At 35.4% G+C, this 15,891-nt stretch overlaps 1 protein-coding gene across 1 annotated transcript; it reads right to left on the bottom strand.

The window, feature by feature from the left end:
- Positions 1-18: 18 nt before the first annotated feature.
- Positions 19-14,615, bottom strand: LOC117318729 (pistil-specific extensin-like protein). Its single transcript, XM_033873686.1, has 6 exons — positions 14,369-14,615; positions 13,452-14,073; positions 13,217-13,249; positions 12,105-12,266; positions 773-841; positions 19-653 (listed from the first exon to the last, which is right to left on the bottom strand). The coding sequence occupies exons 1-6, from the start codon at positions 14,403-14,405 to the stop codon at positions 614-616; spliced, it is 963 nt and encodes a 320-aa protein (XP_033729577.1). The 5' UTR covers positions 14,406-14,615; the 3' UTR covers positions 19-613.
- Between the last annotated feature and the right edge of the window lie 1,276 nt (positions 14,616-15,891).

The following is a 15,891-nucleotide window of genomic DNA, read 5'->3' on the forward strand; positions in this document are numbered from 1 at the left end:
ATATTCACAGGCAAAACATTGAGATACTAATTTTCCATTTTTATTTAAATTTGAGTAACAACCCGAGCCAATGACAGTTTCGACAGTACCGATACAAGTTGAAAGTTATTTGACTGATTTACATCTACCATATTTGGTAAGAATGGTACAGAACCACGTCAGCATTCTACACAGTATAGATATCACCGTTAGTAATACGGCTGACAAACGGAATGGCGGGATATTATGAAATAGACAATAAACATGCGTACTATAGTTTTGTTCAAATTCAGGGATCGCGTACTGTTTGTTTAATTGATATTGTCCAGCCACTGTCTCTATAATGACATTTGTACTTCAGATGTTAAACGAACATGTACAGACAGTGGGTTATGAAATAATAAAAGTAGCCCGATATCGTATTGTTTATCAAACCGTAGTAATCGGTTTATTACCTACTAAAACTAAACACAATTATCCTTATTGAACTGGTTGTTTGTTTCACAGAAACAATCGTAAAAACAGTTTATGCTTTTTATGGCAGAAAAAAATCATTTGTGTAGATATAATCAGTTGTACTATACACAGAGTTCATTTTTGTAGATTCACTTCTGAAGAGCACGGCTGTATCCCCTTACAAGTCGATCGGCGTAAACACTGGACGTCTCTGTAGCCTATAAAGGGAAATAACTCGAATTTACAATTGAGTTTAGGCACAATCAACAAGAATACATATTATGTATTGTTGAACGTTATAACATCTCTATTAGACCAGAATAAAGTATAATATTACCTTTTCCCCCTCCTGTTGTTTCTGCTAGGTCGTGACGTAGGTACTAACGCCAGTTCTACGGAGAGTTCTCTGTAATGATAACAAAGGTATTTACATTATTCACCTTAAAATCGGCAGGTCTTTATCAGGTATAGGAAGTGATTACTATTATCATTTCATCATCGAATATCCATCATATGCCCTAATCCTTCACAATTGTATACCTACATATTACGCCTTATATTTTCAGATCATACCTTAAACTTACAGATGACATCTCATGCATACAGATTACAACTTACAATTACAAATCACAAAATATCAATACAGATAACACCATCACATACAGATAACACCATCACATACAGATTACACCATCATATACAGATAACACCAACACATACAGATTACACCATCACATACAGATTACACCATCACATACAGATTACACCATCATATACAGATTACACCATCACATACAGATTACACCATCATATACAGATTACACCATTACATACAGATTACACCATTGCATACATATTACACCATCACATACAGATTACACCATCACATACATATTACACCATCACATACATATTACACCATTACACCATCACATACAGATTACACCATCACATACAGATTACACCATCAGGTACATATTACACCATCACATACAGATTACACCATTACATACAAATTACACCATCACGTACAGATTACACCATCACATACAAATTACACCATCACATACAGATTACACCATCACGTACATATTACACCATTACACCATCACATACAGATTACACCATCACATACAGATTACACCATCAGGTACATATTACACCATCACATACAGATTACACCATTACATACAAATTACACCATCACGTACAGATTACACCATCACATACAAATTACACCATCACATACAGATTACACCATCACGTACAGATTACACCATTACACCACCACAAACAGATTACACCATCACACACAGATTACACCATCACATACAGATTACCCCATTACACCATCACATACAGATTACACCATCACATACAGATTACACCATTACATACAGATTACACCATTACATACAGATTACACCATCACATACAGATAACACCATCACATATAGATTAAACCATTACACCATTACATACAGATTACACCGTTACACCATCACATACAGATTACACCATCACATACAGATTACACCATAACACCATCACATACAGATTACACCATTACATACAGATTACACCATTACATACAGATTACACCATCACATACATATTACACCATCACATACAGATTACACCATTACACCATTACATACAGATTACACCATTACATACAGATTACACCATTACACCATTACATACAGATTACACCATTACACCATTACATACAGATTACACCATTACATACAGATTACACCATTACACCATTACATACAGATTACACCATTACATACAGATTACACCATTACATACAGATTACACCATCACATACAGATTACACCATCACATACATATTACACCATCACATACAGATTACACCATCACATACAGATTACACCATCACATACAGATTACACCATTACACCATCACATACAGATTACACCATTACATACCGATTACACCATTACATACAGATTACACCATTACATACAGATTACACCATTACATACAGATTACACCATTACATACAGATTACACCATCACATACAGATTACACCATTACATACAGATTACACCATCACATACAGATTACACCATTACATACAGATTACACCATCACGTATAGATTACACCATCACATACAGATTACATCATCACATACAGATTACACCATTACATACAGATCACACCATCACGTACAGATTACACCATTACATACAGATAACACCATCAAATACATATTACACCATTACACCATCACATACAGATTACACCATCACATACAGATTACACCATCACGTACATATTACAACATCACATACAGATAACACCATCACATACAGATTACACCATCACATACAGATTACACCATTACATACAGATTACACCATCACATACAGATTACATCATTACATACACATTACACCATTACATACAGATTACACCATCACATACAGATTACATCATCACATACAGATTACATCATCACATACAGAATACACCATTACATACAGATTACACCATCTCATACAGATTACACCATCACATACAGATTACACCATTACATACAGATTACACCATCACATACAGATTACATCATCTCATGCAGATAACACCATCACATACAGATTACACCATCACATACAGATTACACCATTACACCATCACATATAGATTACACCATTACACCATCACATACAGATTACACCATCACATACAGATTACACCATTACACCATCACATACAGATTACACCATCACATACAGATTACACCATTACATACAGATTACACCATCACATACAGATTACACCATCACATACAGATTACACCATTACATACAGATTACACCATTACATACAGATTACACCATCACATACAGATTACACCATTACATACAGATTACACCATTACATACAGATTACATCATCACATACAGATTACACCATTACATACAGATTACACCATTACATACAGATTACACCAACACATACAGATTACACCATTACACCATCACATACATATTACACCATTACACCATCACATACAGATTACACCATCACATACAGATTACACCATCACGTACATATTACAACATCACATACAGATTACACCATCTCATACAGATTACACCATCACGCACAGATTACACAATCCCATACAGATAACACCATCACATACAGATTACACCATCACATACAGATTACACCATTACATACAGATTACACCATCACATAAATATTACACCATCACATAAAGATTACATCATTACATACACATTACACCATTACATACAGATTACACCATTACAAACAGATTATACCATTACACTATCACATAAAGATTACATCATTACATACACATTACACCATCACATACAGATTACATCATCACAAACAGATTACACCATCACATACAGATTACACCATCACATACAGATTACACCATCACATACAGATTACACCATCACATACAGATTACACCATCACATACAGATTACATCATCACATACAGATTACACCATCACGTACAGATTACACCATTACATACAGATTACACCATCACATACAGATTACACCATCAGATACAGATTACAACATCACATACAGATTACACCTTCACATACATATTACACCATCAGGTACATATTACACCATCACATACATATTACACCATTACATACAGATTACACCATCACATACAGATTACACCTTCACATACAGATTACACCATCACATACATATTACACCATCACATACAGATTACACCAACACATACAGATTACACCATCACATACATATTACACCATTACATACAGATAACACCATCACATACATATTACACCATTACACCATCACACACAGATTACACCATCACATACAGATTACACCATCACGTACATATTACAACATCACATACAGATTACACCATCTCATACAGATTACACCATCACGCACAGATTACACAATCCCATACAGATAACACCATCACATACAGATTACACCATCACATACAGATTACACCATTACATACAGATTACACCATCACATACAGATTACATCATTACATACACATTACACCATTACATACAGATTACACCATTACAAGCAGATTACACCATCACATACAGATTACATCATCACATACAGAATACACCATCACGTACAGATTACACCATTACACCATCACATACAGATTACACCATTACATACAGATTACACCATCACATACAGATTACACCATCACATACAGATTACACCATCACATACAGATTACACCATCTCATACAGATTACACCATCACATACAGATTAAACCATTACATACAGATTACACCATCACATACAGATTACACCATTACATACAGATTACACCATTACATACAGATTACACCATCACATACAGATTACACCATCACATACAGATTACACCATTACACCATCACATACAGATTACACCATCACATACAGATTACACCATTACATACAGATTACACCATCACATACAGATTACACCATTACATACAGATTACACCATCACATACAGATTACACCATTACATACAGATTACACCATTACATACAGATTACACCATCACGTACAGATTACACCATCACATACAGATTACACCATTACACCATCACATACATATTACATCATCACATACAGATTACACCATTACATACAGATCACACCATCACGTACAGATTACACCATCATATACAGATTACACCATTACACCATCATATACATATAACACCATCACATACAGATTACACCATTACACCATCACATACAGATTACACCATCACATACAGATTACACCATCACATACACAATACACCATTACACACAGATTACACCATTACATACAGATTACACCATCACATACAGATTACACCATCACATACAGATTACACCAACACATACAGATTACACCATCACATATAGATTACACCATTACAGCATCACATACAGATTACACCATCATATACAGATTACACCATTACACCATCATATACATATAACACCATCACATACAGATTACACCATTACACCATCACATACAGATTACACCATCACGTACAGATTACAGCATCACATACAGATTACACCATCACGTACAGATTACACCATTACACCATTACACCATCACGTACAGATTACACCATCACGTACAGATTACACCATCACATACAGATTACACCATCACATACAGATTACACCATTACATACATATTACACCATCACATACAGATAAGACCATCACATACAGATTACACCATCACGTACAGATTACACCATTACACCACTACACCATCACATACAGATTACACCATCACGTACAGATTACACCATCACATACAGATTATACCATTACACCATCACGTATAGATTACACCATCACATACAGATTACACCATTACACCATCACATACAGATTACACCATCACATACAGATTACACCATCACGTACAGATTACACCATCACATACAGATTACACCATCACATACAGATTACACCATTACATACATATTACACCATCACATACAGATAACACCATCACATACAGATTACACCATCACATACATAATACACCATCACATACAGATTACACCATCACATACAGATTACACCATCACATATAGATTACACAATCACATACAGATTACACCATCACGTACAGATTACACCATCACATACAGATTACACCATCACGTACATATTACACCATCACGTACAGATGACACCATCACATACAGATTACACCATCACATACAGATTACACCATTACACCATCACGTACAGATTACACCATTACACCATCACATACAGATTACTCCATCACATACATATTACACCATTACATACAGATTACACCATCACGTACAGATTACACCATCACGTACAGATTACACCATCACATACATATTACACCATTACACCATCACATACAGATTACACCATCACATACAGATTACACCATCACGTACAGATTACACCATCACATACAGATTATACCATTACACAATCACGTACAGATTACACCATCACGTACAGATAACACCATTACACCATCACATACAGATTACACCATCACATACAGATTACACCATTACACCATCACGTACAGATAACACCATTACATACATATTACACCATTACATACAGATTACACCATTACACCATCACATACAGATTACACCATTACACCATCACGTACAGATTACACCATCACCTACAGATAACACCATCACATACAGATTACACCATTACACCATCACATACAGATTACACCATTACACCATCACATACAGATTACACCATTACACCATCACATACAGATTATACCATTACACCATCACATACATATTACACCATTACATACAGATTACACCATTACATACAGATTACACCATCACATACAGATTACACCATCACATACACAATACACCATTACACACAGATTACACCATTACATACAGATTACACCATCACATACAGATTACACCATCACATACAGATTACACCAACACATACAGATTACACCATCACATATAGATTACACCATTACAGCATCACATACAGATTACACCATCATATACAGATTACACCATTACACCATCATATACATATAACACCATCACATACAGATTACACCATTACACCATCACATACAGATTACACCATCACGTACAGATTACAGCATCACATACAGATTACACCATCACGTACAGATTACACCATTACACCATTACACCATCACGTACAGATTACACCATCACGTACAGATTACACCATCACATACAGATTACACCATCACATACAGATTACACCATTACATACATATTACACCATCACATACAGATTACACCATTACATACAGATTACACCATTACATACAGATTACACCATCACATACAGATTACACCATTACATACATATTACACCATTACATACAGATTACACCATCACATACAGATTACACCATTACATACATATTACACCATTACATACAGATTACACCATCACATACAGATTACACCATTACATACATATTACACCATCACGTACAGATTACACCATCACGTACAGATTACACCATCACATACAGATTACACCATTACATACATATTACACCATTACATACAGATTACACCATCACATACAGATTACACCATCACATACATATTACACCATCACATACAGATTACACCATCACATACAGATTACACCATTACATACATATTACACCATCACATACAGATAAGACCATCACATACAGATTACACCATCACGTACAGATTACACCATTACACCACTACACCATCACATACAGATTACACCATTACACCATCACGTACAGATTACACCATCACATACAGATTATACCATTACACCATCACGTATAGATTACACCATCACATACAGATTACACCATTACACCATCACATACAGATTACACCATCACATACAGATTACACCATCACGTACAGATTACACCATCACATACAGATTACACCATCACATACAGATTACACCATTACATACATATTACACCATCACATACAGATAACACCATCACATACAGATTACACCATCACGTATAGATTACACCATCACATACAGATTACACCATTACACCATCACATACAGATTACACCATTACACCACTACACCATCACATACAGATTACACCATCACGTACAGATTACACCATCACATACAGATTATACCATTACACCATCACGTATAGATTACACCATCACATACAGATTACACCATTACACCATCACATACAGATTACACCATCACATACAGATTACACCATCACGTACAGATTACACCATTACATACAGATTACACCATCACATACAGATTACACCATTACACCATCACGTACAGATTACACCATTACACCATTACATACAGATTACTCCATCACATACATATTACACCATTACATACAGATTACACCATCACGTACAGATTACACCATCACGTACAGATTACACCATCACATACATATTACACCATTACACCATCACATACAGATTACACCATCACATACAGATTACACCATCACGTACAGATTACACCATCACATACAGATTATACCATTACACAATCACGTACAGATTACACCATCACGTACAGATAACACCATTACACCATCACATACAGATTACACCATCACATACAGATTACACCATTACAACATCACGTACAGATAACACCATTACATACATATTACACCATTACATACAGATTACACCATTACACCATCACATACAGATTACACCATTACACCATCACGTACAGATTACACCATCACCTACAGATAACACCATCACATACAGATTACCCCATCACATACAGATTACACCATTACACCATAACATACAGATTACACCATTACACCATCACATACAGATTACACCATTACACCATCACATACAGATTATACCATTACACCATCACATACATATTACACCATTACATACAGATTACACCATTACATACATATTACACCATCACATACATATTACACCATCACATACAGATTACACCATCACATACAGATTACACCATCACATACATATTACACCATCACGTACAGATTACACCATCACATACAGATTACACCATTACACCATCACATACAGATAACACCATTACACCATCACATACAGATAACACCATCACATACAGATTACACCATTACATACAGATAACACCATCACATACAGATTACACCATTACATACAGATTACACCATCACATACAGATAACACCATCACATACAGATTACACCATCACATACAGATTACACCATCACATACAGACAACACCATCACATACAGATTACACCATCACATACAGATTACACTATCACATACAGATTACACCATTACATACAGATTATACCATTACATACAGATTACACCATTACATACAGATAACACCATCACATACAGATTACACCATTACATACAGATTACACCATCACATACAGATAACACCATCACATACAGATTACACCATCACATACAGATAACACCATCACATACAGATTACACCATCACATACAGATTACACCATCACATACAGATTACACCATCACATACAGATTACACCATTACACTATCACATACAGATTACACCAACACATACAGATTACACCATCACATTTACAAATGACACATAACACTTACATATGGCACAAAACACTTACATATGACACATTACAATTACATATTACACTCTACACTTACATATTACACCTTACACTTACAGATGACACCCTACACTTACATATTACACCTTACACTTACAAATGACACATAACACTTACATATTACACTCTACACTTACAAATGACAACCTACATTTACAGATGACATTTTACACTTACATATTACACCTAACACTTACAGATGACACTCTACACTTACATATTACACCTTACACTTACAGATGACACCCTACACTTACATATTACACCTTACACTTACAAATGACACATAACACTTACATATTACACTCTACACTTACAAATGACAACCTACACTTACAGATGACATTTTACACTTACATATTACACCTAACACTTACAGATGACATCTTACACTTACATATTACCCCCTATACTTACATATGACAAGCTACACTTACAGATGACATATAACACTTACATACTACACCCTACACTTACATATTGTACCTAACACTTACAGATGACATCTAACACTTACAGATGACACATTACACTTACATATGACACCTTACACTTACAGATGACACATAACATTTACAGATGACACATAACACTTACAGATGACACATTACACTTACATATTACACCCTACACTTACAGATGACACATAACACTTACAGATGACACATAACACCTAAATATTACACCTTACACTTACAGATGACACATAACACTTACAGATGACACATAACACTTACAGATGACACATTACACTTACATATGACACCTTACACTTACAGATGACACATAACATTTACAGATGACACCCAACACTTACATATGACACCAAACACTTACAGATGACACATAACACTTACAGATGACACATAACACCTACATATTACACCTTACAATAACAGATGACACATAACACTTACAGATGACACATTAAACTTACAGATGACACATTACACTTACAGATGACACATTACACTTACATATTACACCTTACACTTACATATGACACCAAACACTTACAGATGACACATAACACTTACAGATGACACATAACACCTACATATTACACCTTACAATAACAGATGACACATAACACTTACAGATGACACATTAAACTTACAGATGACACATTACACTTACAGATGACACATTACACTTACATATTACACCTTACACTTACAGATGACACTCTACACTTACATATTACACCTAACACTTACAAATGACACCCTACACTTACATATTACACTCTACATTTACAAATGACAACCTACACTTACAAATGACAACCTACACTTACAGATGACATCTTACACTTACATATTACCCTTATACTTACATATGACAAGCTACACTTACAGATGACATATAACACTTACATACTACACCCTACACTTACATATTGTACCTAACACTTACAGATGACATCTAACACCTACAGATGACATCTTACATTAACAGATGACACATTTCACTTACAGAAAACATCTTACACTTACAGATAACACATAACACTTACAGATGACACATTGCACTTACATATTACACCCTACACTTACAGATGACACATAACACTTACAGATGACACATTACACTTACATATGACACCTTACACTTACAGATGACACATAACATTTACAGATGACACCCAACACTTACATATGACACCAAACACTTACAGATGACACATAACACTTACAGATGACACATAACACCTACATATTACACCTTACACTTACAGATGACACATAACACTTACAGATGACACATTAAACTTACAGATGACACATTATACTTACAGATGACATATAACACTTACAGATGACACCCAACACTTACATATTACACCTTACACTTACAGATGACACATTACACTTACATATTACACCTAACACTTACAGATGACACATTACACTTACATATTACACCTTACACATACAGATGACACATAACACTTACAAATGACACCCAGCACTTACAAATGACACATAACACTTACAGATGACACATAACACCTACATATTACACCTTACACTTACAGATGACACATTACACTTACATATTACACCTTACACTTACAGATGACACATAACACTTACGGATGACACATAACACCTACATATTACACCTTACACTTACAGATGACACATAACACTTACAGATGACACATAACACTTACATATGACACATAACACTTACAAATGACACATAACACTTACAGATGACACATTACACTTACAGATGACACATTACACTTACAGATGACACCTTACACTTACAGATGACACATAACACTTACAGATGACACATTACTCTTACAGATGACACATTACACCTACATATGACACATTACACTTACATATGACACCTTACACTTACAGTTGACACCTCACATGTTACACCTTACACTTGAAGGTGACACCTAACACTTACAGTTTACACTGTTGTGGGCGGGTGATGATAGATTTGATGCTTCCTTGTTCAGTTACTGGGAATTCCTCACACCTGACAGGTTGCTGTGGTCTGTCTGTACTTGTTTTCTGTCTGTCCCTTGGTTGTCTTCGCTTTCTAAATCTCACTGACATTTGTTCTACTCTGAAATAATTCAATCATTAAGATTAGTCACCACAGCCAACACTTACTCTAGCCAGTATGAAAGAGTTATGGTTAGGACCTATTGTTGTACTAACTAACACGATGAAATCCTCTTCCATATACTGATCATATGGCTCATAAAGATATAATGCCTTGCATAGATATTAGATGTTAGCATATCCATAAAAAAATGTCTGCAACTCGGAATGATACACGGAAATATTGCTTAGGAGTGCAAATATTTCATGATACACGGCTGGAAACTAAGTACATTTCTGACAATAGTTCATGATACACGCCTGGAAACTAAGTACATTTCTCACATTTATTTTTCTGTGAGACCAATATTCTTTCTATCTCTATACATGTAGTTAACGTTTCTAATAAAGAGACCATGATATGACGTCATAGGTGTATGACATCATAGCGCTAGCGGTATTAATTGTCTGGTAGGTGTGTTTGATCGCTACCTTGTTTATCATCTGCTGTAAACACAAATAACAATAACAATAGCAATGTCATCAGGTGTATAAAACACTAGATGTCCTTTAGTTTATACAACTTTGGAGTTATACCTACTACAGCAATACACAAAAGACAATGAACTTTATAACCACTGGACATACCATCTGTTGAATCATATTAGAAAACGTGCCTAAAGTGTGTGACGTTAAAAAGGGCGATTTTTTGTTTTTTTTTGTTTTTTTTGTTGGTTCAGTTTTTTTTCAAAAATGACGAAAATGGTAAGACGATGTAAATACAAGTATTGAACAGTGGTTTTAATGTTGTTATAGTCGATATGACAGCAATATGTGAGGTGGTGAAATGCAGCATGGGGACCCTTACGGGTTCCCATGGCATTCGCCCACCATACATCTTGCTGTCATATCGACTATAACAACATCAAAATTACTGTTTATGGCAAAAATATCAATTTTATAAGTTATTACCTTGTCCTTCTATGTCTTTTCAGTCTGACCTCCCTGAAAAAGGAAATATACAGTAGATAACAACATATGTTGCAAGCTATAAAACACTATATGTTTTATAAGAATACATATTTTGTCTTGAACAATAAAAAAGACGATTGACTGATGGTATTTTTAAACATTAAAATGTAAAAACATGAATATGTGTGGTTTGACCCAGAAGTACATCTACTTCAACATTAAATTATTTTCTTACATTTCACATCTATTTTTGTTGTACATAATGACGAGTCTGTCTCTCCTGTATAAGGACGCGTAATCTGGACAGCCTATCAGCATCACAGTCGGCTCGGGAGTTTGCTCAACAACAGGAGTGGTCGTCGTTTCTGCTGCTGGTGGTTCGGTCACTGCAACATTTGAGCTTTTTACAGACCCGGTCGGTACTTGTATAGGATCCGTAGGTCCTTGGCCCGCATCCACAGGCCCCGTGGCCGAATCCTTAGGCCCTGACTCTGTATTCAGAGGTGCAGGTAAAGCATCCTTAGGATCTGGTCCTGTATCTTTAGGACCAGATGGCGTGGCCTTAGGTCCTTGGATATTTGCTACAGGGATGCGAATCTTCTCCTTTGATAGGTCATTTTGTAACATGGAGATTAGGGGGGCCATAGGCGGCGGAGGAGGCCGAGTAGGAGGATTGCGCTGAACGGATGGGTCTACCGGACCAAAGGGTGGTCCAATTAGCGGTTGCCTCACGGAACTGATCAAAGCATTCCTCCCGGAAAACCTATGCTTGTCTCCCGAAAGATTAGGTCCCATTTGATGTTGTCTTGTCAACGGATTCGTAGTGAACAGTGGTTGGGAGGAAACAGCATGCCCACCTAATGGAAAATAATTGTACATTGTACGAATCCGGAATCATTAGGGTATACATACATGATTTAATGAACAATTAGTTCGAGATAAAATCTGGGTTTAGCAAATATACATTGAGAACAACGCGTAGACACATTAAGATGTGGATATTTTAAACAAATGCTACTTCCGTTGTTAATAAAACAAATATGTATCAATATAATGCTGCAGTTCATGCACGAAGTGTTAATATAAATACATTTTTCCTTCGACAAAAGTAAATCCCCACATTATTCTTCCAATATACAGATTTGTACTCACCTATGGTCCATATAAGGATACAGGTGAAAATATCCATTGCTCAGGATTGTTGTCGAAAAGCTTTTCTCATATATTATCCCAGGTACAGCACGTCTAAATGATTCCGAAATTTAATCATGTAGTATTCATATGCCAAATAGTGTCACGAGTTCACAGACAATTTCACGCAGACGACAAAATTAGACAGGCTCGTAACAATACCAGTCTGACGATGGCCGTACTAATATCAACAAATTACGAGTGTTTAACTTCAAATTAAAGACAAATTTGACGAGAATAAAACTATATAAAAATAAACACGTACATCTCATACAAATATAAACAGGCTTATAACAAACTTAACATGACTCGTTCATGGTCACTAAGAAAATATTAATTAATAAAAACGCTAATGAATTATTCATTAAGCATGTCAAAGCCGCGCCGTACGTACAGGGAGGGTGAACGACATTGTTATGCTATCACAGCTGGATAGTTTTATACATCACGTGATCGCGTCACGATTCGGGGATGTTAATACTAACGAATCTAATTAATTAATTAATTAATGGCCAATTAAATATCTCCTCTTCATATTAAACCACAGAAAATAATTTAATGTCGATTTTATAACTAAAACATAGATTTTGATGTACTATAAAAATAAAAGTATATATCCGAGTTTTAAGTTTTCCACAATGGACTTTATTGTCATTATGATACGATGTCGTGTTTTAGCATCTATATACTGTTATGTAACGTCAACCTATATATATAAGTGTCAGATTTATATAAGTGTCTTGACACTTGTTTCTGATTCCTTTTTGTATACTTTGTAGATTGTATATATATCGGTAAATGGACAGCTAAATCTAAATACGGGCACTTGCTGAATTTTCTCGTTTCTTTTTAACATTTGTTAAGGCGTATTGTCTAAGGCTTCGCGGTGATTTCCACAATTTCTATCATCATAGACGGGTCCCAAAGCTGTATGATTATTTTGTATATATTAATCATTCAGAATTTACCGTATAAATTACCGAATTCACATTTAACTGCGCCCTTTTCTGCGGTCCTGCACGTAGCTTCTGTACAAATATGTCCGTCCTCACACCCTGGTGACGTGTGTGTACCATTTCCAACCTAGCAACGATGACTGTGACGTCACTAAAGGATTAACATCTGTGATGTTATACGCATTTATTTACATAATAAAAACAATAGTTTTTTGTTACCTGTAACATTACGTATTACACTACACAACGTTTTCAAATTAGTTGCTGATTCCACAAAATGCTAAATAAATCCAGAATCATTTAAAAATGTTGGAAATGTCACAGACAATGGTATATGATGAATGTCCATTTCGAATTTTCTAATTGGTTAGTTGTACCATGACAGGTGTTAATTACTAACGAAATGAATAAGAACACAAGGTTTCCAAGGGAAACAAGTTGATTGAGACCACTAGAGAGTTTTAAGGTTAACATCGTGACCCTATCTAAAAATAGCCTTGTGGGATATCAAATCACTTGTGTAAGAAT

Source organism: Pecten maximus, unplaced genomic scaffold (assembly GCF_902652985.1).
Source record: "Pecten maximus unplaced genomic scaffold, xPecMax1.1, whole genome shotgun sequence".
Classification (NCBI taxonomy): domain Eukaryota; kingdom Metazoa; phylum Mollusca; class Bivalvia; order Pectinida; family Pectinidae; genus Pecten; species Pecten maximus.

Bases quoted from the DNA above. Each gene is read 5' to 3' on its own strand.
- LOC117318729 (XM_033873686.1), bottom strand. From the start codon at position 14,405: ATGGATATTTTCACCTGTATCCTTATATGGACCATAG. The intron at 14,074-14,368 runs GTGAGTACAAAT...ATTTTCCATTAG, and splicing joins TATCCTTATATGGACCATAG to GTGGGCATGCTGTTTCCTCC. The intron at 13,250-13,451 runs GTAAGAAAATAA...TTCCTTTTTCAG, and splicing joins AACAAAAATAGATGTGAAAT to GGAGGTCAGACTGAAAAGAC.